The 24,690-nt window shown below is 38.3% G+C and overlaps 1 protein-coding gene across 1 annotated transcript; it reads left to right on the top strand.

Annotated features, from left to right (window-relative positions):
- Window positions 1–1,363: 1,363 nt before the first annotated feature.
- LOC311279412 (uncharacterized protein) lies at window positions 1,364–23,971 on the top strand (the record flags this gene model as incomplete). Its single annotated transcript, XM_084390897.1, has 8 exons — window positions 1,364–1,367; window positions 4,553–4,948; window positions 5,038–5,094; window positions 10,316–10,690; window positions 10,775–10,831; window positions 22,440–22,550; window positions 22,653–22,720; window positions 22,829–23,971. The coding sequence occupies 8 exons, from the start codon at window positions 1,364–1,366 to the stop codon at window positions 22,967–22,969; spliced, it is 1,209 nt and encodes a 402-aa protein (XP_084247023.1). The 3' UTR covers window positions 22,970–23,971.
- Between the last annotated feature and the right edge of the window lie 719 nt (window positions 23,972–24,690).

The following is a 24,690-nucleotide window of genomic DNA, read 5'->3' as shown; positions in this document are numbered from 1 at the left end:
GGAGGCGCCTGAGCGGGCTGGGCCGCCCTCTTACGACCAGACCTCCACCCTCCAGGGTTAGACTGCTGCCCTGAAGGAGGAGCGGCCGCAGGAGGGCGCCCTCGGCGACGAGCAGCCGGAAGCTCTACGGCCACAGAAGACGGACCAGCAGCAGTCCGTCTCCTGTGCAGGACGTGCCGTATCGCCTCCGACTGCGTCTGGGCGGTGGAGAACTCTTGGGCGAAGCTCTCCACCGCGTCGCCCCCTTGGGATATGGGGAAGTTGAGAAGTTTGTTCTTCTCCGCTTCCCGCATATTCGCAAGGGTAAGCCATAGGTGGCACTCCTGGACCACCAAAGTGGACATCGCCCGACCCAGGGAACGTGCGGTGACTTTTGTTGCCCGGAGGGCGAAGTCCGTCGCCGCACACAGCTCCTGCAGCAATCCGGGGTCGGGACCACCCCCCTGCATGTCATGGAATGCCTTGGCCTGGTGGACCTACAGCAGCGCCATAGCATGCAGGGCGGAAGTGGCGTCTCCACACGCCATGTAGGCATCCCTGGTCAGACCAGAGGAAAACCTACAGGCGCGGGAGGGGAGTGAAGGGGACACAACTGCATCGCAACCGACCGCTCCACTGGGGGGATTCCCTCGTACCCGTGCGCCGCTCCGCCATCGAGAGTGGTGAGGAAGGAGGAGTGAGGTTGTCTACGTCTGGTCGCCAGAGGGGCCAGCCAAGACTTCTTCAACTCCTCATGCACTTCCGGTAAGAATGGTACTGGAGCGGGCCGTGGGGCAACGACACGGCCCGCTCCGGGACACCAATCATCCAGCCGCAAAGGTTCGGGACCCGGTGGAGGGTTCCACACAAGCACGACATTTGCGGTCGCCCTTTCGAGCATAGCACCCATTTCCGGATCTGGCTCAGCCGAAGCCACCGCACCCGAAGGGGGTAGTCCCGCTGAGTCATCACCAGAAGATAACCGCTCTTCCTTCGATGCCGCGATTGACATCTGGTCCTCAGGCGGCCCCCCGAAGGAGACGGCTCCGGAAGCTCCACCGGGACAGCCAATGGCAACGAGCTACTAGAGGAGTGAGAAGCCTGTGAGGATCTTTCACCAGACGGGACGTTCTTCACTGTAATCCTCATCCGCTCACCAACAGGAATCACCGAAGTAGCCGTCTGCCGATTTGCCGGTTTGCTGAAGGGACTCCCCCATGTTTCAGGGTTCTCAGTCTCGAACGCAGCATCGCCAGAGTCATGTTCCCGCAATGAGAACATAACTCGTTCACAAACGCTGCCTCAGCGTGCCCTAAGCCCAAACACGAGAGGCAGTGTTTGTGACCATCTTCCTGAGGGAGAAGTCGACCGCATCCAGAAACGCATGGGTGAGACGACATCCTGAAAAGGACACGAAACACCCGCAAGCTCTTTTAGAAAGAATTACTCTGTATGTGCCGAAGCACCGAGGGACCACCGCGGCAGACACGACGGGGAAACTGCAAGCCCCCGTGCTGCACTCACCCATTTACCAGCTGAAAACGGCTCTTTTTTAAAGAGAAAAACTCGGCCAGCAGCGGGTAAGCGATGATCGCTGAAGCGCCATCACACCAGCACCAGAGATGACAACTTCTTTTCCTGAAGGCTCGTTTTAAGTGAAAATCTTCGGCAGAAAACAGCACCTCACACTAGAGACACTGGATGGCTCCGAAGCAAAAAGCATTGACGCAATGTTTACTTCCGCCTTTATACCCGCGCTGGTAGGCGGGCTGCGGAATGCAAATCTTGCATGCCAATGTCCATTGGCTTGTTTTAATTCTCTCGAAGGCAGTTGGCTCCCTAGCGTGATCCCAATTCGCCAGGGAACTCCCCTGACGACACATCGGAATTCCCACGACGAAAGGGAACAATGTTCCTATAATGTTGAATTTTAAATAAAAATGAAGTTGAAAGAACGTTTGAGGAACATTATACCTTTTAAAAGACTGTTCTTATAACAAAAGTCTGTTAGCTGGGTACACTGTAAAACCCAACAAGTTAAGCTAACTCATTTCATGTGAGGAAACCGATTACCTCAATTCAATTAAGTTTATAAAAACAATAGTTTTCCTCTGGTTGCTGTAACTGAGTGTTTATAAAACACATTTGTTATGACACATATGCCAAAAGAAAATATGAGCATGTGGTTGTGTTTAGATGATAAAAATCATCACTTAGTGACTTGATTTTCTGATCTTTTCCAGAGCCTAATCTCTGATTAGACAGGTGATGTATTATTTGTATTATTCATTATAATAGAACTGATTCTGCTGTAAGGCCCATTGTTGTGATTAGATTTAGATTAGCGTAAGGCCCATTGTTGTGATTAGATTTAGATTAGATCAGATTTTAAAAATCTTTATGGTATCATGCTGACTTAGTAATCAATAATCAGCATATGAATCTCAACAATGGTGACCATTAAAAAAATGATTTATGCCGCAATGCATGCTGGGAGCCATGGATAAGTTTCGTATTATGCTAGTACCCAGCATGCATTGCAGCATGAATAATTTTTTAATGGTCACCATTGTTGAGATTCATATGCTGATTCTTGATGTCTGTGTGAGTCTTAATAATGCAATACCTTTTCTGTGAAACTTTTTGTGCACAACTATTTGTAAATTTCTTCATATTATCTGATGGTCATAACATGGCTAGCTCTTATGCTGCAGAATCACAGTTTTGAGAAAAACTAATACGTTGCCCTTTTAATCAGAGATCTGACTAAATGATGATTGTCATCATCAATCCTTCACCATCAACATCCGATCAGACTCTTCCTTGCCTTTTGTGCCATAACAAATATGTTTTATGAACACTCAATTATAGCAGCCAAAAAAAATCTTAAGTCAAGGGTCAAGCGCCCAACTAAAGCAAACACTGATCTTCATCATGGTGATCTTAAATGAAACTCAAATCATCAACTTCTAAACCTTTGTTAATTCTAATAAGAACTTATGTAGACGAATGGCAGTAATAAAGTCAAAGTGGTTAATAATAAGTGAAGCTTGTAATGCTGTTCATGGAGTTGTTTAATCCTCCTCTGCTGAGATCTTGAGATATTTAATGTCTTCTTTTATCTCCAGTTGATTTTTCTGTGGCTGCAAGTCAGTTGTAGTCCTTGTGTTTCTCTTTCCTTCAGTGATTCTGCTTGTTAACAGCAGGTGCTCATCACTAATGCTCAATCATCACTTAATTAATCACTTAATTATACAATTATCATTCTAGGACCTAGAAATGTTCTATAATTCATTCAGTTTGAGTTCTGTTTCAGTCATTCAAGTTTCGGTAATATTTGAGTGCTGTGAACTCAATTTTATTTAGTACATATTACTGTTAGGTTTTACACTGTAAAAATGAATACGTTATATCTATTCAATAAAATTGTGGCAACAGATTACAAGCAATATTATTAATTAAATTTAACAAATTAGAATTGAGTAATAATTAATCAAATTAATTCCTTTAAAGTTAACCATTTAAAATGAGTAAAATTTACAGCAATTTTAATTTTTTATTGCCAACATTGAAGACACCTGATGTTAACAAGCAGAATCACTGAAGGAGAAAACCGTAATTTTAAGTCACCATTATGGTGCTCAGTGTTTGTTTTAGTTGGGCTCTTGACCCTTAAATCATTTACTTCAGATTTTGTTTGGCTGCTATACTTGAGTTATAACAGCCAGATAAACAACAAGAAAAGATGATCTGATGGTGTTGGTTGTGTTTTAACATAATCATTATTTCACAATCATTAACCTGAATCAGGTGTATTCAATGTTGGCAATTAAAAACAAAATTTGTTTAAACATTTTTTTTTGTAATTTTACTCATTTTAAATGGTTACCTTTTAAGGAATTAATTTGATGAATTATTACTCAATTCTAACTTGTCAAATTTAATTAATAATATTCCTTGTAATCTGTTGCCACAATTTTATTGATTAGATATAGCGTATTCTGGAATAGAACACTTCACATGCTGCGGAGAAACTTCATTATTTGTTTTAGTGAAAGCATTAAGTTCACAAACATATATATATTTTTTATTATTATTTTCATATGAAATGTTGAGGAAACGGAATGTTAGATTGTCACTTTAATATTAGTTTATGACCCAGGATTCCCACGTGAAACCTGGCAATGTTAGGTAATTTTGAAATGGTTGTTTTTAGACCAAAAAATGGAAATAAAATCTTAAAAAATAAAATAAAAAAATACATATATATATATATATATATATATATATATATATATATATATATATATATATCATATATTTTTATGATTGTACTGGAATGTAACGTGTTTACTTCCAATTTACAAGTCTGTCTTTTTCTTTAAGACGCATTGATATTCAAAAAATCCTATAAATGCATTTAAAAAAATATTGTGAATTAAAATGAATCACTCTGGATTAGCAAAAGAAGAAAAAAGAAAAAAAAAAGTCTCAAGCTGCACTTCTGGTTAAATTTTATAATAACATATGTTTTTCAGAAACTTGTTAATTTCTTAATATATTTTCATAACAGCTAATCTCTATGCAGACCCCTGCTACAACTACAATGTGCTGGACAATCCTTGGAGATCCATCAATAATACATATGCTTCAGTCAGAAACTGTGACACGTCTGTCTCCTGGAGCGGCTGGTATCGTCTCTTCATTAACAGCGTGAGCGCTCATATCCCAGACACATGTGTTGCTCAGTACAGCTGTGGCACTAATATTACACTGTGGATACGTGGTGGACACCCAACAGTAACAGATGGAGTCGTCACTCGAGATGTCTGTGGTAAATGGGTCGGTGACGCTGCGAGTTACTGCTGCTTGTTCGGGTCATTTCCCATTAAAGTCAAAGCCTGTCCAGACAATTATTATGTCTATGAGCTGGTTAGACCGACTGTGTACTGTTCAGCATACTGTGCAGGTAATTATATTCACATGAGCTCTTTCTACACATTCATGATATTTGTGTCTCTGTTCATTAATCACTGTTCATTTAATCCAAACCTTCAGACACTGGCAGCATTAACACCAGCCCTACAACTATCACACCAGTGACCATCTCACCTGGTAATGTTACACACTGTGTCTCTATTGGCTTATTTTCTGAATGTTTCTAATGTATAGGCTACAGATATGCTATAGTAAATTTGAACATGGATTTTAACATGCATATTTGCCTCAAAAGTCATGGAAATGTTTTGGTAGAAATGTATGAAACCTGTAGATTGTTCTCAGGTGTGTCTGGCTGTCATTCACTGTCTGAATTTGCCACACTTAGTCAAAAACAGTACTTGTGTTTTTAATTATAAAGAACTTTTATAAAAAAAATTTTTTAAGTTTAACTTTAGGGACTGTAAGACGGCCAAGGTCAGAGGATCTCAGGTTTCTGGATGGAGTGTACGGAGTCAAAAGATCCGTTAAGTATTGAGGTGCCAAATTATTAGGGCTGTAATCAACCAAAGAAAATCTTGGTCGACTAAAGTCCTGAAATTTTCGACTAAAAATCAGCTAAAAATGACGTTAGGTAAAAAAAAAAAAAAAAAAAGATGGGGTCTGTTAGTCGCAGGGGTCAGCAGTACCATCTCTGAACCGATTCGTCTTGCAAAACTATCACACGTTGACAACCCAGTCAACACGTTGATCTCACAGTGATCTCTCCATATGACCACAATGTGAGTTCACAGTGAGCTAAAAGTGTAACCTCACAGCGCACTCGCTGTGTGCTCATTTTATTGCCACAATATGAGGTCACCCCAGCTATAAATGTTATTGGATTTGAACATTTTAGTTGAAAATGAAAATTAGGTTGACGTCTAAACATTTGATGTCAGGCTCCAACTTCATTAAACAACTCCACAAACAGCATTACCAGCTTCACTTATTACTAACCAGACTGACTTTATTTCTGTCAGACGTCTACAAAAGTTTTTATTGAGGTTTAACTCTAATGTGTTTCATTTGAAGTCACCATAACAGTGAATAGTGTTTCCATTAGTTGGGCTCTTAACTCTTATTATATCTTTTATCTTTTTTGGCCGCTGTGACAGGGTGTTTGTCAAACACATTTGCAGCAGCAAAGAAAGCTAAAGTGAAATACCTGTTACCTGTTGATGGTTTTATAATCATCATGAAATAGACTGCTTCACTGAGGTAATTTGAATCTAACAATTGTGTTGTACCAATAATATATTCTCATTACAAACTCTGTGTTACTGCAGCGTGAGGTCCAACAATATTATAACAATCAGTTAGAAGACTTTAACAAACATGAACATGAAAAATTAATCCACGGTGACACACAGAGATATCAAAAATCAGCACATGAATCTCAACAAGGGTGACAATATATATATATTTTTTTTTTAGATAAACAGATTAATTCATAACATCACTGAAAAGCTACTAAATGTCACAAAAAAAAACAACAGCAAAAAATAAAAGCACATTTAGAATTAAAATAATACAGGACAATTCAGCTGCATAATTTATTCATGTTGCAATGCATGCTGGGAGTTTTGTACAATGATGGTACCCAGCATGCATTGCAGCAAGGTACTTTAGATTGTCACCATTGTTGAGATTCATACGTTGATTATTGATGTCTGTGTTTGTTATCTAACAGTAATTTTTCATGCTCGTTAAAATCTTCTAATTGATTGTTATAATATTGCTGGAACTCATGCTGCAGTAACACAGGGTTTGTAATGAGAATATATTATTGGTACAACACAATTGTTAGATTCAAATTACCTCAGTGAATCAGTCTATTTCATGATGATTATAAAACCATCAACAGGTAACCATCATCACCTGATCTCGTTTCACTTTAACTTTCTTTGCTGCTGCAAATGTGTTTGACAAACACACTGTCACAGCGGCCATAAAAGATAAAAGATATAATACGAGTTAAGAGCCCAACTAATGGAAACACTAATCACTGTTATGGTGACTTCAAATGAAACACATTAGAGTTAAACCTCTGTTAATTCTCAATAAAAACTTCTGTAGAAATAAAGTCAGTCTGGTCAGTAATAAGTGAAGCTGGTAATGCTGTTTGTGGAGTTGTTTAATCCTCCTCTGCTGAGATCTTCACAGATTTAATGTCTTTTCTCTTCAGTTGATTTCATCTGAGGCTGTGTCTGAAGTCAGTTGTAGTTCTTGTGTTTCTGCTCATCTCTTTTACTGTTCTCTTCTTTCTTTCAGTGATTCTTTTTGTTAACAGGCTGAGATTACTTCATATTTAATATACACAGATTTTGTGGCTCAGATAAGGTCCAGTTCTGGTTTATTTCTTTGCTCTTGGCTGACATGTGGCATTGCTATGGCCTGCTTGTGGCCCAGATTTGGCAAACAGGAGTGGCCCACCCAAGTGCCGTAATTCCACGCTGCATGTGGGCCAGATCATCTTTCCACATGTGCCAGATGTGGGCCGGATCTGGGCCGACACAATGTTGCTATGTGGGTATTGTGGTCACAGTTTGAGCACGCAGTGAGAGCGCTGTGAGGTTACACTTTTAGATCACTGTGAACTCAGATTGCTGACGGTGTGACCACATGGTGACATCACTGTGAGATCAAAGTGTTGACTGGGAACATTCCTCCTGTTCGTTTGGCCATAAAAAGTTCTTAGTTGGGGGTTTTCGTTGGTTGGCGGAGACTGGCTGGAGCCTGATTTTATGGCTCTGGGTTGCTGATTTGAGTTTGGAATGTGAAGACTCTTTGTGGGATTATGTATGAACAAAATCACCTAAAAGCTTCAATTGTGTTTGGTTAATTCTCGTAGTTGTTACAGGTTGGAACACTATTTATTTTGGTTTTGAGTGGTGGTGAAACCAACTGTTTTTGTGTGCAGATCTCAGAGCCTAGGCTGCCTACAGAGACGCGTTTTTTTTTTTGACGGCATGCTTATGGGGCGGGCAGCTAGCGGATCGTTAGGAAAGATTAGATGAATGTGATCATTTATGTTTGGGCCTGAAATCGCTGATACAACCTTTAAATGAACTTTCCTGGAAGTTCAAACCATCCTACAAATTGCATGTAACCTTTGAACAAATACCAAATCTAGTGCATACAAATGCATATCTGTCTGTTGATTGTGAGACACTTGCAGAGGTGGAAAGTCCAGGTTCAGAAAGTAAAAGTCCTGCAGGAGAGAGAACTAATTAGTGAAATCAAAACTCCAGCGTTAAATGAACTCTCCTGGGAGTTTATTTGGCTCCAGACTCAAGAGTGTTAAAGTGTTAAAATATAAGTGTTAAATTAACACTGAAGAGTGTTAAAGTTAATGAGCTAATTAAGTGATTGATTGAGTGACGATTGAGCATTATTGAAGACACCTGATGTTAACAAGCAGAATCACTGAAGGAGAAAAATATAAAAATTAGTCACCATTATGGAGATCAGTGTGTGATTTAGTTGGGCAGTTGACCTTTAAATGTTTAATTTTAGATTTTGTTTGGCTGCTGTAACTGAGTTATAACAGCCAGATGAACAAAGAGAAAAGGTGAACAGGTGGTGTTGGTTATATTTTAACATAATCATCATTTGATCTGAATCACTGATCTCCTTTAGAGCCTAATCTCTGACTTAAATGTATATTGGTCATTACAGCATCACAGTGATTCTGCAGAATAAGATCCAGATTTTTCAATATAATCCAAATGATTTCTTAAAAGTTGTTCTGATATAAAAACAAATCTTTATTTAAGGCACACACAGACATCAAGAATCAGTGTATGAATCTCAACAATGGTGACAAAAAGAATATTCAATTAGGAAAAGGAAATTACTAAGACAATTCAGATCATAATTTATTCATACCGCAATGCATGATGGGAGCCATGAATGAGTTTTGATTGGTGGCACCCAGAATGCACTGCAACATGCTTTATTATTGTCACCATTGTTGAGAATCACAGACTGATTCTTGATGTCTGTGTGTCCAAATAAAATACTTTTTCAAAGTCTTTTGATCAGAACAACTTTTACAAAATCTTTTTGATTATATTGAAAATGTTGAAAATAGTACACTGTATAATTACAGGCTACTGTAATCAACAAGATAAACCTAATCTGGGTGTTTATTTCACACTCATATTTTAACACTTTAACAGTCTTGAGTCTGGAGAAAAATAAACTCCCAGGAGAGTTAATTTAACACTGGAGTTTTTGCTGTGCAGCTGATTTCACTAATTAGTTCTCTCTCCTGCTGAATTAGCAAATCCAGGTGATTGGGACAAAATACTGAGGAGGACTTTTACTTTCTGAACATGGACCTTACACCTCTGCAATATACCCAATTCTGAAGTTGCTACCCTAACAGAATTTTGTTATAAGAACGTTCTCCAAATATTCAATGTTGGTTCTGGGAACATAAAAAATGTCCGGTTTTCTTGACGTTAGAGGAACGTGTTTTAAAAGGTATAATGTTAATGTTATAATGTGTAACGTTGTTTCAACTTCATTTTGATTTAAAATTCAACATTATAAGAACGTTGATTTCTAACATTCCAATCACATAAAAATGTCCAGTGTAATGTTACTAGAATGTTATTAAAGGTTAATAAAGGCCACTGAGGAGGACCAAGCCATTTTACAGCTGATCGCTGTCAAAAAAGTTCAGGAGGTATTTCTTAGCTATGGCTGATTGAATGTATTTTAGTCCAGTGCCTGTATATCCTACAAGATTAGTATTGACCAAGTTCAGAGGCTGTCATATGTGGATCAACTTACTTTGTTGTGTATTTTCAACAGTTTCAATATGAACAATAACTTTAATTTTGATTCAGTGGATTAATTGCATTTAAAAAAAAAAAAAAAAAAAAGTGTCATGAATTTATTGCATTTAAAAAAAAAAAATCTGTTTTTATAATAAATCTTTAAAAATTAAAATTTCAATATCTCTTCATATTAAAGATAGTAAAATTTTTACTAATATATTTGCAATGTACTATTGAAAAGGGAATATATTTAAAATACAATAAATTATACTTTTTTTCCACTAGGGCACAGTTACAGAAGCCAGAGAAAATCTAATGTTTTAAACTCAGGGGGCAAGAGTCCACTAAAGCAAACACTGATCACCATAATAGCCACTTCAAATAAAACAATAAAACATTAACATCTAAACCTAATTCTTAGTAAGAACTTTTGTAGTCGTCTGACAGAAATAAAAACTGTTTGGAAGCTGTACCAAAAGCTGCATTCCTGGTTACATTTTATAATAACATGTTTTTCAGAAACTTGTTAATTTCTTAATATATTTTCATAACAGCTAATCTCTCTGCAGACCCCTGCTACAACTACACTGTGCTGAACGATACATGGAGATCCATCAATAATGGATATGGTTTACATTCATACTACAATTGTGACACGTCTGTCTCCTGGAGAGGCTGGTATCGTCTCTTCATTAACGGCTTGAGCGCCCATATCCCAGACACATGTGTTGCTCAGTACAGCTGTGGCAGTCATGTACCACTGTGGATACGTGGTGAACACCCAACAGTAACAGATGGAGTCGTCACTCGAGATGTCTGCGGTCACTGGAACAATTACTGCTGCTATTTCGGGTCTTTTCCCATTAAAGTCAAAGCCTGTCCAGACAATTATTATGTCTATGAGCTGGTTACACCAACTACCTGCAGTCTTGTATACTGTGCGGGTAATAATATTCACATGAGCTCTTTCTACACATTCATGATATTTGTGTCTCTGTTCATTAATCACTATTCATCCAAACTTTCAGACACTGGCAGCATTAACACCAGCCCTACAACTGTCACACCAGTGGCCATCTCACCTGGTAATGTTACACACTGTGTCTCTATTGGCTTATTTTCTGAATGTTTTCTAATGTATGTAGGCTACAGATATGCTATGGTAAATTTTAACATGAATTGAATATGAATATGAACATGAATATTTGCCTCAAAAGTCATGGAAATGTTTCATTAAAAATGTATGAAACCTGTAGATTGTTCTCAGGTGTGTCTGGCTGTCATTCACTGTACAGTAGTTCTGAATATGCCACACCTCATAGTCAAAAACAGTACTTGTGTTTTTAATTATGAAAAACTATATCCCTGATAGCAGATCAAAATTGAATCAAGATTGAAACTTAACACTTATTTTTCATCAGGCTTACATGTAAAAGACTAAAATATAATTAGAGTTAAGAGCCCAACTAATGGAAACACTATTCACTGTTATGGTAACTTCAAATGAAACACATTAGAGTTAAACCTCTGTTAATTCTCAATAAGAACTTCTGTAGACTTCTGACAGAAATAAAGTCAGTAATAAGTGAAACTGGTAATACTGTTTGTGGAGTTGTTTAATCCTCCTCTGCTGAGATCTTCACAGAATTAATGTCTTATTTTATCTTCAGTTGATTGCATCTCCTGAAGTCAGTTGTAGTTCTTGTATTTCTCTTTTCTTCAGTGATTCTGCTTGTTACCAGCCTCACGTTTTACCAAATAGTTATTGAGAATTAATAGAGGTGTAGATGTTGATGTTTTAGTGGAAATAATAGGTTTTGAAAAAAGTGTTTCCTTTAGTTGGTCAGTTTGAAACACATTTTCAATAAAACATCAACATCTAAAACAATGTTTATTCTCAAAAGATCTTCTGTAGATGATTGACACAAATAATTTTCAAATTGGTTTGTAATAAGAGAGATTTCAAGTATTTTCTGTTGATTCATCTAAGGCTGTGTCTGGAAGTCAGGGCTGTGTTCAGCCCTGACAAAACGTTGCACAACGTTTTTTAAACAGAAATGGTAATGCGTTGAACACACTGTTCTGATGACGCAAGAGTTGCAACTATGGCAGCTGAGAAGGCCATTCTTTGTGTTCTTTGTGAAGAATTTTCGGAGCCTGATTAAGTCGGTATACATATGTGTTTAATACTACAAAACATGCCCGATGTTACAGTTACTGCACTTGCTGCCCAGAACAAAAGGGAACATCCCAATTGAGTGAAGGGATTGCTGAAACTGAAATAGAAGCACACATCTTACCTAATTCAGACTAAAACACATCTATTTAGCCTCACATACTGACTTTATTTGTAGGTCATACTGTTTTAATACCCTGTATTTTCTTTCTCATTTTTAGGAAAAGCACTTAATTACCATTGTTTATTTCTATACCAAATGTCATACACTGAAGCTAAAAATATAAACAACAACTACATCATTATGTTGATATCCTAAATTTTTACAATAAAACAAACATGTCTTCTAATATCCTCAGTTGTTGCGTATACCGAGCTGCATCGAACACATTTGTAAATTACTTTCCTTGAACCCATTGTGCGAGGTCACTTTAAACGGCGTGCTTTATACATGTTGCTGCTGATTGGACTGCAGTTCTGACACACCCACCAAACAAGAGAAAACGTATCTCAAACCCCGTTGCACACCGGTGCACGCCGTTTCCAGGAAACATGACGTGCAACCCGGAAACCGTAGCAAAACGTTGCGCACCGTTTTGAACTTGAACATGCCCCAGTTGTAGTTCTTTTGTTTCTTTTTTCTTCAGTGATTCTGCTTGTTATCATCAGGTGTCTTCGAATCGAACAATCATCACTCAATTAATTACTTAATTATCTCTAACACTGCTTCAGTGTTACTTTTAACACCCTGCTGGTGGTTCCCATATGAACACAGAGTGGTGTTAATTTAAAGGGATACTCCACTTTTTTCGGAAATATGCTCATTTTACAACTCCCCCAGAGTTAAACAGTTGAGTTTTACCGTTTTAGAATCCATTCAGCCGAACTCCGGGTCTGACGGTACCACTTTTAGCATAGCTTAGCATAGATCATTGATTCAGACAAGTCCGGTAGCATTTCTTTCAAAATGACCAAAGAGTTTCAATATTTTTCCTATTTAAAACTTGACTCTTCTGTAGTTAAACCGTGTACTAAGATCGACGGAAAATGAAAAGTTGCGATTTTCTAAGCCTATATGGCTAGGAACTACTCTCATTCCAGCGTAATAATCAAGGAACTGTGCGGCCGTACCATGGGTGCAGCAGGCGTAATGATATGACGCAGCGCCTGAAAATAGGTCTAATAGGTTAGACAAACTTAGTCCCGGTCACGTTGGAAGAAGTTACCGAGCTGGGGACTATTTTTAGGCGCTGCGTCATATCACTACGCCTGCTGCACCCATGGTTAGGTTTACCTTGTTGATTACAGCAGCCTGTGATTATACAGTATACTATTTGCAGCATTTTCAATATAATCAAAAAGTTTTCTTAAAAGTTGTTCTGATCAATAGACTTTGAAAAAGTATTTTATTTGGACACACAGACATCAAAAATCAGCCTGTGATTCTCAACAATGGTGACAATAATAAAGCATGTTGCAGTGCATTCTGGGTGCCACCAATCAAAACTCATTCATGGCTCCCATCATGCATTGCGGTATGAATAAATTATGATCTGAATTGTCTTAGTAATTTCCTTTTCCTAATTGAATATTCTTTTTGTCACCATTGTTGAGAATCTTACACTGAATCTTGATGTCTGTGTGTGCCTGAAAGAAAGATTTATATATCGCCGCTGTCCGGTGAAAACCGCGTATGTCCATTTTGCCGTTTTTGAGATTTTTCGACGGATAGAATGTCCAGGTTAATTTCCGTATACAGTATGCTTCACATGTCTAAATGACCAATGAAAAGTTATGAAATCATGTCATCTGATTTTCACGTATATCCATTTGTTGTCAAAGCTGTCAATCATGCCGCGTATCTCCGGCCCTGTGGAGGCATCTCGCCGATCTAAGCGTCTCTGTAAGCTCAGCATTGGATAGCCGAAAAACTCTGTGAGGTAAAGTATCAGCAAACGTTTGTTTTTGACAACTGTTCAAGTTTATTATATATTCGCAATATATTCACAACTGTTATTTACCGGTAAATGGTCTCTAGACGAAGTAATTGTCACTGTTTATTGTGGAGATGTTCACGCACGGGTCTGTTAACTTAAGCAATACTTTTAAGGTAGTCTAATATTTTTCTGACTAATAAATTACTGACACAGTAAAGGGTAGATTTAAATAAAAAATAACAAATTTTAAAAAAAGAAAAAATGAAATTTAAATAAAGAAAAAACGAAATTTAAATAAAGAAAAATGACATTTAAATAAAGAAAAAATGAAAATTAAATAAAGAAAAACCCGAAATTTAAATAAAGAAAAACGAAATTAAGTTAGGCTTAATAGCCTACATGTTGGGTCCGTGTACTTTTTCGTTCATTCATTATTCTATTTCGGAATGAAAGATGAACTGTAAAAAAAAGGGTGCAGCTTGTTTTTTTGTTTAAAAGAAAAAAACTGAAATGGCTGTATTTTTTTGTACATAGCATAGCCTACTTTGTTATGATTTTAGTATCATAATGATTAATAAATGCATGCACAATTATCCGTGAACTTTATTTGTACAAATTGCTGCACATTCATTTAATTCTGCATTTTGCACACACAAGTTGAAAGGCTTCAAATCGAGTCTGTAGGTCTACTATACTGTTGAAAGTATGAAAAGTGAACAGTAATAGGATGCACAATTTGAGACGGGTCAGACATGATTCTGACCACTTCATTAAGTTTTGTTTTGTAGAAAACCTTTCTTTAAAGTGAATTTCGTTTTGTATAAATTGTATCTTAATTTTAATAAATTTTTCATCAACCAATTGCCTGGAGTGGATTTAATAAATAAGAAGCAAATATATAGCAGACAATATAATCATGGAGGCGCCCGTGCGGTCACTTGCATTGCACGTTAACTGGAGCGCATCTCATCCTAACTTAACGAAACTCAGTGTATGCCTCACACAGACATGAAAAAGACATCAAATACACAAAGCTTGAAAAGTCTTTAAACGAAATAATTCAAAACGAAAAGAAAAAGGCTCTCTGATTATGTATGATTATATGATCATATAGCCTAGCCTATTTTGTGAATTGTTCATTCCCGGTTGGCACACATTTTGCTGCCCTTACAAAAGTGCCGCTCTATAGGCAATTGCCTAGTTCGCCTATATGGACGCACCGGCCCTGGGGTCAGCAATGAGTGTATTGATTCATTGTCCCTTCATAGTTTGCAAGAGACATTTAACAAACTGAGACGTAGGCTATTTAATAAACTGAGCGTAGCCTATTCATCTGTCAATATGAAACACGACTTGGCCATTCTAATTAATGATCGGAAGAACGCGTATCGACCACCGTTACTGTAAAATATGCACGTATGTCCATTTAAACTCGATTTTGGTCAAATGTGGATTAGATCATTACACTGGCAAGAATATGGTTACATTTAAAGATGCCGTACCAAGTATGACAATGCTACGTTCAACTGCTTTTGAAATTACGGTGTTTTTTTCACTTCCTGAAAAGTAACCGTTTTGGACATACGTGAGTTTCATCGGGCAGCGACGATATCTATATCAGAACAGCTTTTAAGAAATAATTTGGATAATATTGAAAACTCTGGATCTTATTCTGCAGAATCACTGTGATGATTGCAGAAAATCTACAGTTAAACTTTTAAAGGTCAACTGTCCAACTAAATCAAACACCAATCTCCATAATGGTGACTAAAATTGTGATTTTTCTCCTTCAGTGATTCTGCTTGTTAACATCAGGTGTCTTCAATAATGGTCAATCATCACTCAAACAATCACTTAATTAGCTCATTAACTTTAACACTCTTGAGTGTTAATTTACCACTCATATTTTAACACTTTAACGCTCTTGAGTCTGGAGCCAAATAAACTCCCAGGAGAGTTCATTTAACGCTGGAGTTTTTGATTTCACTAATTAGTTCTCTCTCCTGCTGAATTAGCAAATCCAGGTGATTGGAACAAAATACTGAGGAGGACTTTTACTTTCTGAACCTGGACTTTCCACCTCGGGTTTAATACCGTATACTGTGAAACCGTGATATTTTCTGAGACGATTATCATACCGTGAAAATCTCATACCGTTACAACCCTAGTTCACACTGCACGATTTTAGGCCCGATTTTCACTCGCTGACAGGTTTTACGAAACTGACAAATTTCTGATAAATGCCCGAAATCATAGGCAAATCGGTGCTCGTTCACGCAAGTGAAAAATCATGCAGTGTGAATTATCAAAGACGCGATCTGAGAGAATCGCAGACTCAAAATCCTGCTGTATGAATGTGTTCTGAATGAAAATGACATAGGTGATGACCGACAGCCAATGACAGAGCAAGATACAGGGCAGCGGGATGTTCTGGGAGGAGTTATAGACCACAATATCAGTATTTTAATAGATATATTTACATTATATCAAACAGAAATAAAGCACAAACATTTGCTTGACCAGCAGCACATTGCAAAATTATTTATTTACAATGAACTCTCTTTGCAGAACACACAATCCTTGCTCGCGTCTCCCCAACCATTTCCTCCTGCATAAACTGTTTTTCTTTTTCTCCTTTTCGCTACAAATCAGCGCACAGACAGTTTGAATTGCAAGCTTCTTGCAGGCTATAATTTTTAATAACAATATCAGTCTTGCACGCGTGATCTTGCGTTATTTCCTTATCACTTCTCGCATGTTTGGTTGTGAAACGTAGTTTGCGGACCAGACAGAGTTGTCGGCGATTCTTTCTTTTGAAAAGTCATGCAATATGAAACCCAGTCAACAATTTGATCTCTCATTTATCTCACCATGAGCTCTCAGGATATTCATGATGTGGTCACAATCTGAGGTCACAGTGAGATAAAAGTGTATCCTCACAGCGTGTGAGGTCAAAGTACACACAAAGACACCCAGCATGTATTGCAGCATAAAGCTTTTGATCATCACCATTGTTGAGATTCATACACTGATTCTTGATGTCTCTTTGTGTCTACATGGCATAGTAGTTCAAATGTTTGTGTGTTATTATGCATTCAAAATCTTCCATAAATTCAAACACACCTGATTCAACTCATCAGCTCATTAACCCATGTGATAATGAGCTGATGAGTTGAATCAGGTGTGTTTGATTAGGGAAACAAAGAAACCTGCCCTTCAGGACAGGTTTGGGAACCACTGATCTAGATGATGATTATGTTGTTATTATCGATATCAAACCAACATCACCTGGATACATTCTCTTTGTGTTTGTGTTGTTTGATTATTTTGTAATGTTCAGAATTTTTGTTGAGTGTCACCATTTTTGTGTTTTGTATGTTGAGTAATGATGTCTGTGCAACATTAGCTGAAAAGAAATCTTAAGTTGCAAGATGATGTCTCATCTTTCAAAGATGAATGTTAGCAGAGGTGGGAAATCCAGAGCCCAATGAGTAGAAGTCCTGCCATATGTTTATTCCACCCATAAACTCAGTCAGCTGATTTCACTAATTAGTTCTCTCTCCTGTCTGAATTAGCAAATCCAGGTGATTGGAACAAAATACTGAGGAGGACTTTTACTTTCTGAACCTGGACTTTACACCTCTGCACAGCAATGCCACATGTCAGCCAAGAGTAAAGAAATAAACCAGAACTGGACCTTATCATAGCCAAAAAATAGTAATTTCAGCCACAGCCTCAGATGAAATCAGCTGAAGAGAAAAGAAGCCATTAAATCTGTGAAGATCTCAGCAGAGGAGGATTAACCCATTTAATCCCAAATTTTTCTCAGACACAAAAATATCCAAATCATGTGTCATTAGTATCCCTTTGAAACAATCAATCATAATTTTTTTTAATTTTCATGGAAAAGTATGTGAAAAAGTGTGTTTTATGATCGGTCACAATTGTGACCGGTGGGATACTGTGTTGTATCAACCATTGGACAGACTGAATATAGGTCTATTTGACCTGTGCGTGTGTTTGTGTGTTTGTTTGTGTGTGTGTGTTTGTGTGTGTGTGTGTGTGTGTGTTTGTGTGTGTGTGTGTGTGTGTGTGTGTGTGTGTGTGTGTGTGTGTGTGTGTGTGTGTGTGTGTGTGTGTGTGTGTGTGTGTGTGTGTGTGTGTGTGTGTGTGTGTGTGTGTTTTTGTGTGTGTTTTTGTGTTTTTGTGTGTGTGAGTGTGTGTGTGCGTGTGCATAAGAGTGTATAAAATCCTTATAAAATCCTTGAGGCCACGAGATACTATCTTGAGGCAACGAGAAACTATCTTGAGGCCACGGGATAGTGTCTGGAGGCCACGGGATAGTGTCTGGAGGCCACGGGATAGTGTCTGGAGGCCTCGGGATAGTGTCTGGAGGCCACGGGATATTGTCTGCAGGCCACGGGATAGTGTCTGGAGGCCACGGTATAGTGTCTGGAGGCCACGGGATAGTGTCTGGAGGCCTCGGGATAGTGTCTGGAGGCCACGGGATAGTGTCTCGAGGCCACGGGATAGTGTCTGGAGGCCTCGGGATAGTGTCTGGAGGCCACGGTATAGTGTCTGGAGCCCACGGGATAGTGTCTGGAGGCCTCGGGATAGTGTCTGGAGGCCTCGGGATAGTGTCTGGAGGCCACGGGATAGTGTCTGGAGGCCACGGGATAGTGTCTCGAGGCCACGGGATAGTGTCTCGAGGCCACGGGATAGTGTCTGGAGGCCACGGGATAGTGTCTGGAGGCCACGGGATAGTGTATCGAGGCCACGGGATAGTGTCTGGAGGCCTCGGGATAGTGTCTGGAGGCCACGGGATAGTGTCTCGAGGCCACGGGATAGTGTCTCGAGGCCACGGGATAGCGGGATAGTGTCTCGAGGTCACGGGATAGTGTCTGTGTGTAAAATTAGGTAGAAAGTTAGGTAGCAGCAGATGGTATCCTGAGGTCACGAGATGGTATCTCGAGGCCACGGGATACTATCTCGAGGCCACGGGATACTATCTCGAGGCCACGGGATAGTGTCTCGAGGCCACGGGATAGTGTCTCGAGGCCACGGGATAGTGTCTGGAGGCCTCGGGATAGTGTCTGGAAGCCACGGGATAGTGTCTGGAGGCCACGGGATAGTGTCTGCAGGCCACGGGATAGTGTCTGCAGGCCACGGGATAGTGTCTGGAGGCCACGGGATAGTGTCTGGAGGCCACGGGATAGTGTCTGGAGGCCACGGGATAGTGTCTGGAGGCCTCGGGATAGTGTCTGGAGGCCACGGGATAGTGTCTCGAGGCCACGGGATAGTGTCTCGAGGCCACGGGATAGCGGGATAGTGTCTCGAGGTCACGGGATAGTGTCTGTGTGTAAAATTAGGTAGAAAGTTAGGTAGCAGCAGAAAGTAAGGTAGAACAGTTAGCCTATGTGTATTAGCATGTAGATACAATGGGTTATCCCACCGGTCACTATTGTTGCCGTTGACATGTTTGTGAGTTCTATGACCACATTAAATAAAGTTGAGTAATTGCAAATGCATATATCAATACTAGACACCTTAAACATGATGTGTACCAAAAATCTATGTCCTATCTTTATGTTAACATACTTTAATAACCTTTTCTTTGGGAGCTTTCTTGCTGCCATCCTCTTCTCTTGGCGCAAACAGGAAGTAAACAGCTCTGGTCATGTGACAATTTACAGTAAACATGCGACAATGCACATATTTCATTGAGACCCTTTATTATTTCAATATCTGCTGGAAATGCATTGATAGATCATTCAGTAACATTTTTATAGCCTTAGAAATGAAACATTTTTTTACGGTCACTATTGTGACCGGTGGGATTAAATGGGTTCCACAAACAGCATTACCAGCTTCACTTAAGTTATTACTAACCAGACTGACTTTATCTCTGTCAGACTTCTATAAAAGTTTTATTGAGAATTAACATAGGTTTAACTCTGTTTTTTAAGTCACCATAACAGTGATTAGTGTTTCCATTAGTTGGGCTCTTAACTCTTAATAAATAGTATGTCTTATTTGGCTGATGTGACAGTGTGTTTGTCAAACACATTTACAGCAGCAAAGAAAGCTAAAGTGAAATGAGACCAGGTGATGATGGTTACCTGTTACCAGACTGATGCATTGAGGTATTTTAATCTAACAATTGTTGTTCCTCTAATATATTCACATCACAAACCCTGTGTTACTGCAGCATAAGATCCAGCAATATAATAATCAGTTTAAATCTTTAAACAAACATGAATTAAAAATAAATAAAAATAATAATTAGCCTATGTTGACACACACAGATATCAACAATAAGCGTATGACTCTCAACAATGGTGACAATCAGAAATATTTAGATGAACAGATTAATTAAGAACATTGCTGAAAAGCTACTATTCACAACAAAAACATCAGCAAAAAATAAAAGCATATATTTAGAATCAAACACAATTATAGGACAATTCAGCTGCATAATTTATTCATGTTGCAATGCATGCTGGGAGTTTTGTACTATGCTGGTACCCAGCATGCATTGCAGCAAGGTACTTTTGATTGTCACCATTTTTGAGATTCATACGCTGATTGTTGATGTCTGTGTGTGTCATATTAAACTGGTTTTTTGTGTTCATGTTTGTTAAAGTCTTCTAACTTATTGTTAAAATATTGCTGGATCTCATGCTGCAGTAACACAGGGTTTGTATTGTGAAAAAAGTATTAATGTGACAACATAATTGTTAGATTAAAATACCTCAGTGAATCAGTCTGTTTCATGATGATTATAAAATCATCACCAGGAAACCATCATCACCTGATCTCATTTCACTTTAGCTTTCTTTGCTGTTGCAAATGTGTTTGACAAACACACTGTCATAGCTGCCAAAAAAAGACATAATATATATAGTTAGAGTTTAGAGCCCAACTAATGGAAACACTTATCACTGATATGGTGACTTCAAATGAAACACATTAGAGTTAAACCTCTGTTAATTCTCAAACAGAACTGTAGACGTCTGACAGAAATAAAGTCAGTCTGGTTAGTAATAAGTGAAGCTGGTAATGCTGTTTGTGGAGTTGTTTAATCCTCCTCTGCTGAGATCTTCACAGATTTAATGTCTTCTTTTCTCTTCAGTGGATTTCATCTGAGGCTGTGGCTGAAATTACTATTTTTTGGCTATGATAAGGTCCAGTTCTGGTTTATTTCTTTGCTCTTGGCTGACATGTGGCATTGCTATGCAGAGGTGTAAAGTCCAGGTTCAGAACGTAAAAGTCCTCCTCAGTATTTTGTTCCAATCACCTGGATTTGCTAATTCAGCAGGAGAGAGAACTAATTAGTGAAATCAGCTGACTGAGTTTATGGGTGGAATAAACATATGGCAGGACTTTTACTCTTTGGGCCCTGGATTTCCCACCTCTGAATGTCAGTAGCTGTTTCTCTAGTGCAGGGATAGGCAACTCCGGTCCTGGAGGGCCACTGTCCTGCAGAGTTTAGCTTCAGCCCTGATAAAAACTCACCTGCCTGTATCTATCTAGTAATCCTGAAAACACTGATTGCCTTGTTCAGGTGTGTTTAATTAGGGTTGGAGCTAAACTCTGCAGGACAGTGGCCCTCCAGGACCGGAGTTGCCTATCCCTGCTCTAGTGTGAAACATCCATCTACAAACAATTATGAATTTGAAATAAGATATTGGTAAATCTTCATGCTGAAGAAAAGCTAATAATATTATAGTTTGGAAAACTTATAATCATCCAATTATCTTATTATATATTTTAGCTTGTCATTATTTTAACAAATGGTTTCATTTGTCACTCTCCTGACTAAATCACAAATATGAATATGAATAAACAAGGTCCAAGATCCCAAGTTAATGAAACAATAATGTAACAATAATCACCATTATGGTGACTTCAAATCAATTACAAATTGTTACATTGTCAGTCTGTTTTGATTTCTGTCTTTGTCTGTGTTCTGTCAATTAGTTCAGCCTGTTTGTTTCCATAGTTACTTGTTGATTAGTTAGTTCAGTTCAGGTGTGTCTTGTTAATTTGCCTCTTTTAGTTCTGTCTATTTATACCCTGTGTTCTGTCTTGTTCTTTGTCAGTTATTTTACGTTGCATGTGTTGGTTGTTCTGGTTTTTGTTCTGAGTTTATTTTGTTTAGTTTGAGACTGTTTATTAAATATTATTGCTGCACTTAGATTCTGCTTCAACGAAATTGTAACACAAATCAGTTAAACAATATAATTTCTTACAGTGGCATGGATAAAGACAACTGGATCATGTGAATTCACAGTAAAACTAGAGCAGTAAATTACTGTGATGTCAGCATAATATTTCTGTTGATTCAGTAATTTGACCAAAAATTTGTAAAATGACCCAGCATGCATTAATTTCGTAAATTTGACTACATTAATTTATCGTCAAATAATACTCTTTAATCCTGTAAATTCCTGCCAATCTTTTACAGTGTACTTAAGTACATCAACAAGTCAATGCTCCTTTAATTGGAGGAAATGATGCAGATGACGACTATCTGAATGACATTAATGATACAAAAATATCTTTATATCTCTTCCTCAGCATCCTCGAATACTACAGTATACATACTATATGCTGTCGGTGGTCTGGTCATAGCAGTGATCATACTTGTGGTTGGATTGATCGCTGTTCGCAAGACATCAGCAAGTACAAGTATAAATAAACAAGCCATGTCTACTATCAGCTTAATTAAAACAATAGAAAGATTTGACCAATGTATTTTTAAAACCATTCTTTGTTTTGATATTTCCATAGGCAGTGTGACGCCTGTCAACAAGCTTAATAAAGGCAGAGATGAACAGAAGAGTGATGCCAAAGATTTTGTAAGTCGCTCTCTGACCTTAAAAAATAACCTAAAAACCCAACTTATTATTCTGTATGCAATGACCCAGCAGACATATTACTAGTGCACTTTTGTTTTCTTGATGCAGGAAGAGAGTGTGTACGAGAATGACACTCCTAACACAGACAAGAGCACTAAAGTGAAACCTATCAACAGACCTGAAGTCCCAAAGAGACAAGTACATACAGTCTATGGGAATGTACATCTCAGTGTGGGCCAGTCACTATGAAAATCTCTGATCCCAGTATTAAAGGGGTCATGAATATTAAAGGGTGTATTTTTAATGTTCAATGAAGTCCACTCGTAATGTTATCAAGATTTTAACACCACAACACATCCTAATGTAGAAGTATAATCTATTCTGTTTTTGACCTTCTCTTTGAAACACTCTTTAAGGCGCGCCGCAGTCAAGACTTGGAAGTAAACGGCCACTGCTATAATTGGGTAACAGTTTTGCATATTAAAATATTTTTCAACATCCCCGCTAAATGTGTAAATACTACAAATATTTAGTTAAAAATAAAGTGAATCTACGCTTACTTATTTTTAGGATCACAAGGATGGCAATGCAAAGACATATTGTAATCCTCAGAGGTGTCTAAATGGTTTTGTTGCAGGAGTAATCCTGTGTTAACTTCTCTTGTATTTACTACTACATGACATGCGTGAATCAGTGGGCGGGGCTAAAGAGGCAATGATGTAGAAGTAGGAGTTGATTTTCTTCTGTAGAGGCGGTCTTTCGTCACACTATTACACCATAATGTCACAAATTCCAAAACGAGTCGTTTTCTGAGCTTGGTTTCAATAAAAATTTACAGAATGTTTTTAATGTGTCAAAAGATCAAGGAAAATTTTACTTCTCAATTCATGACCCCTTTAAGCAAGGATATTCAGACAAACCTGATGTATAAGATCAAAAGTGACAAGTATTTGTAACTTCCTCATATGACCACAAGGGGTGCCAGGTTGGATTTTGTTTATCTCCTTTTATATCTCCTTTTGCTAGCTTTTTGTTTAGCTATAGTTTGTATAATCCTATTTTGCATGGCTATTCTAAAATATTTTTTCTTGTATCTTGGACAATGTCACTACTCCTAGACATCATTTCAACCTTTATCAGTATGCAAACATCGCCAGTGTGCCACTGAAATTGTAAGGATGTATTTCCACTAAGACTGAATTTGAGAATCCTAACCTGTAATAAAACAGTAAAGCTTGCTAATCTGAATCTAATCCATCTGGCTCGTTCTTATCTCTTTGTAATGGCAATTTTCAAAAGTTAATATCAAACAGCATCAGAGGTGTAAGAAAACTTTCAAGAGACAAAAGTGTAATAAAGAGAAAAGGTTTATTTCAATGAGGATTCTTTTCACAAAAGCCGCAGCCACCCAGCTTTGAAATAGAATACCTATCAGACATAATAAAACATAGACATTTTATACAGTTTCTTGGCAAAAACTCCTCCTTCCAGGTTTCTTGTAAATTTCCAGAAAGATACCCCCTATCTTCAGCTAGTTCGGACTGGTTTCTACCCCCCTGGTACAGGTCACACTGTTCTTTGTCCCTGAGACACCCAAAGGCCTTCATCTACGACCTAAATTGCCTCTCGCTTCCCTGTCCCTCCTCAGCTGCTAGAAAACCTCACAGAAACATATGATTAAACAGTTTGGAAACGAATGATTATAAGAAATGCTGAATTTTCCACAACACTCTTCTTCCTGAGCTGAGCCTCGTCTCCCCACTCTCTCTTTTCCCTCAGGTCTTAGCAATAAAGCAACTTCTTGTTGAGTGGTCAATACCAGGTAAAACCAGGTGTGACCCTTAGGGGCACAAGAGTAGGCCCAACAAATCTAAAAATATTTCCATTGTAAATAAATATATTTACAACTCTCGGTATTACCCCTTTTCACAAGATGTAATATAAATGGTGTCCCCAGAATGTGTCTGAAA

This window comes from Rutilus rutilus (assembly GCF_951802725.1).
Source record: "Rutilus rutilus genome assembly, chromosome: 2".
Lineage (NCBI taxonomy): Eukaryota > Metazoa > Chordata > Actinopteri > Cypriniformes > Leuciscidae > Rutilus > Rutilus rutilus.
The sequence above is the reverse complement of the archived record's forward strand: the minus strand, read 5'-3'. Positions and strand labels throughout refer to the sequence as shown.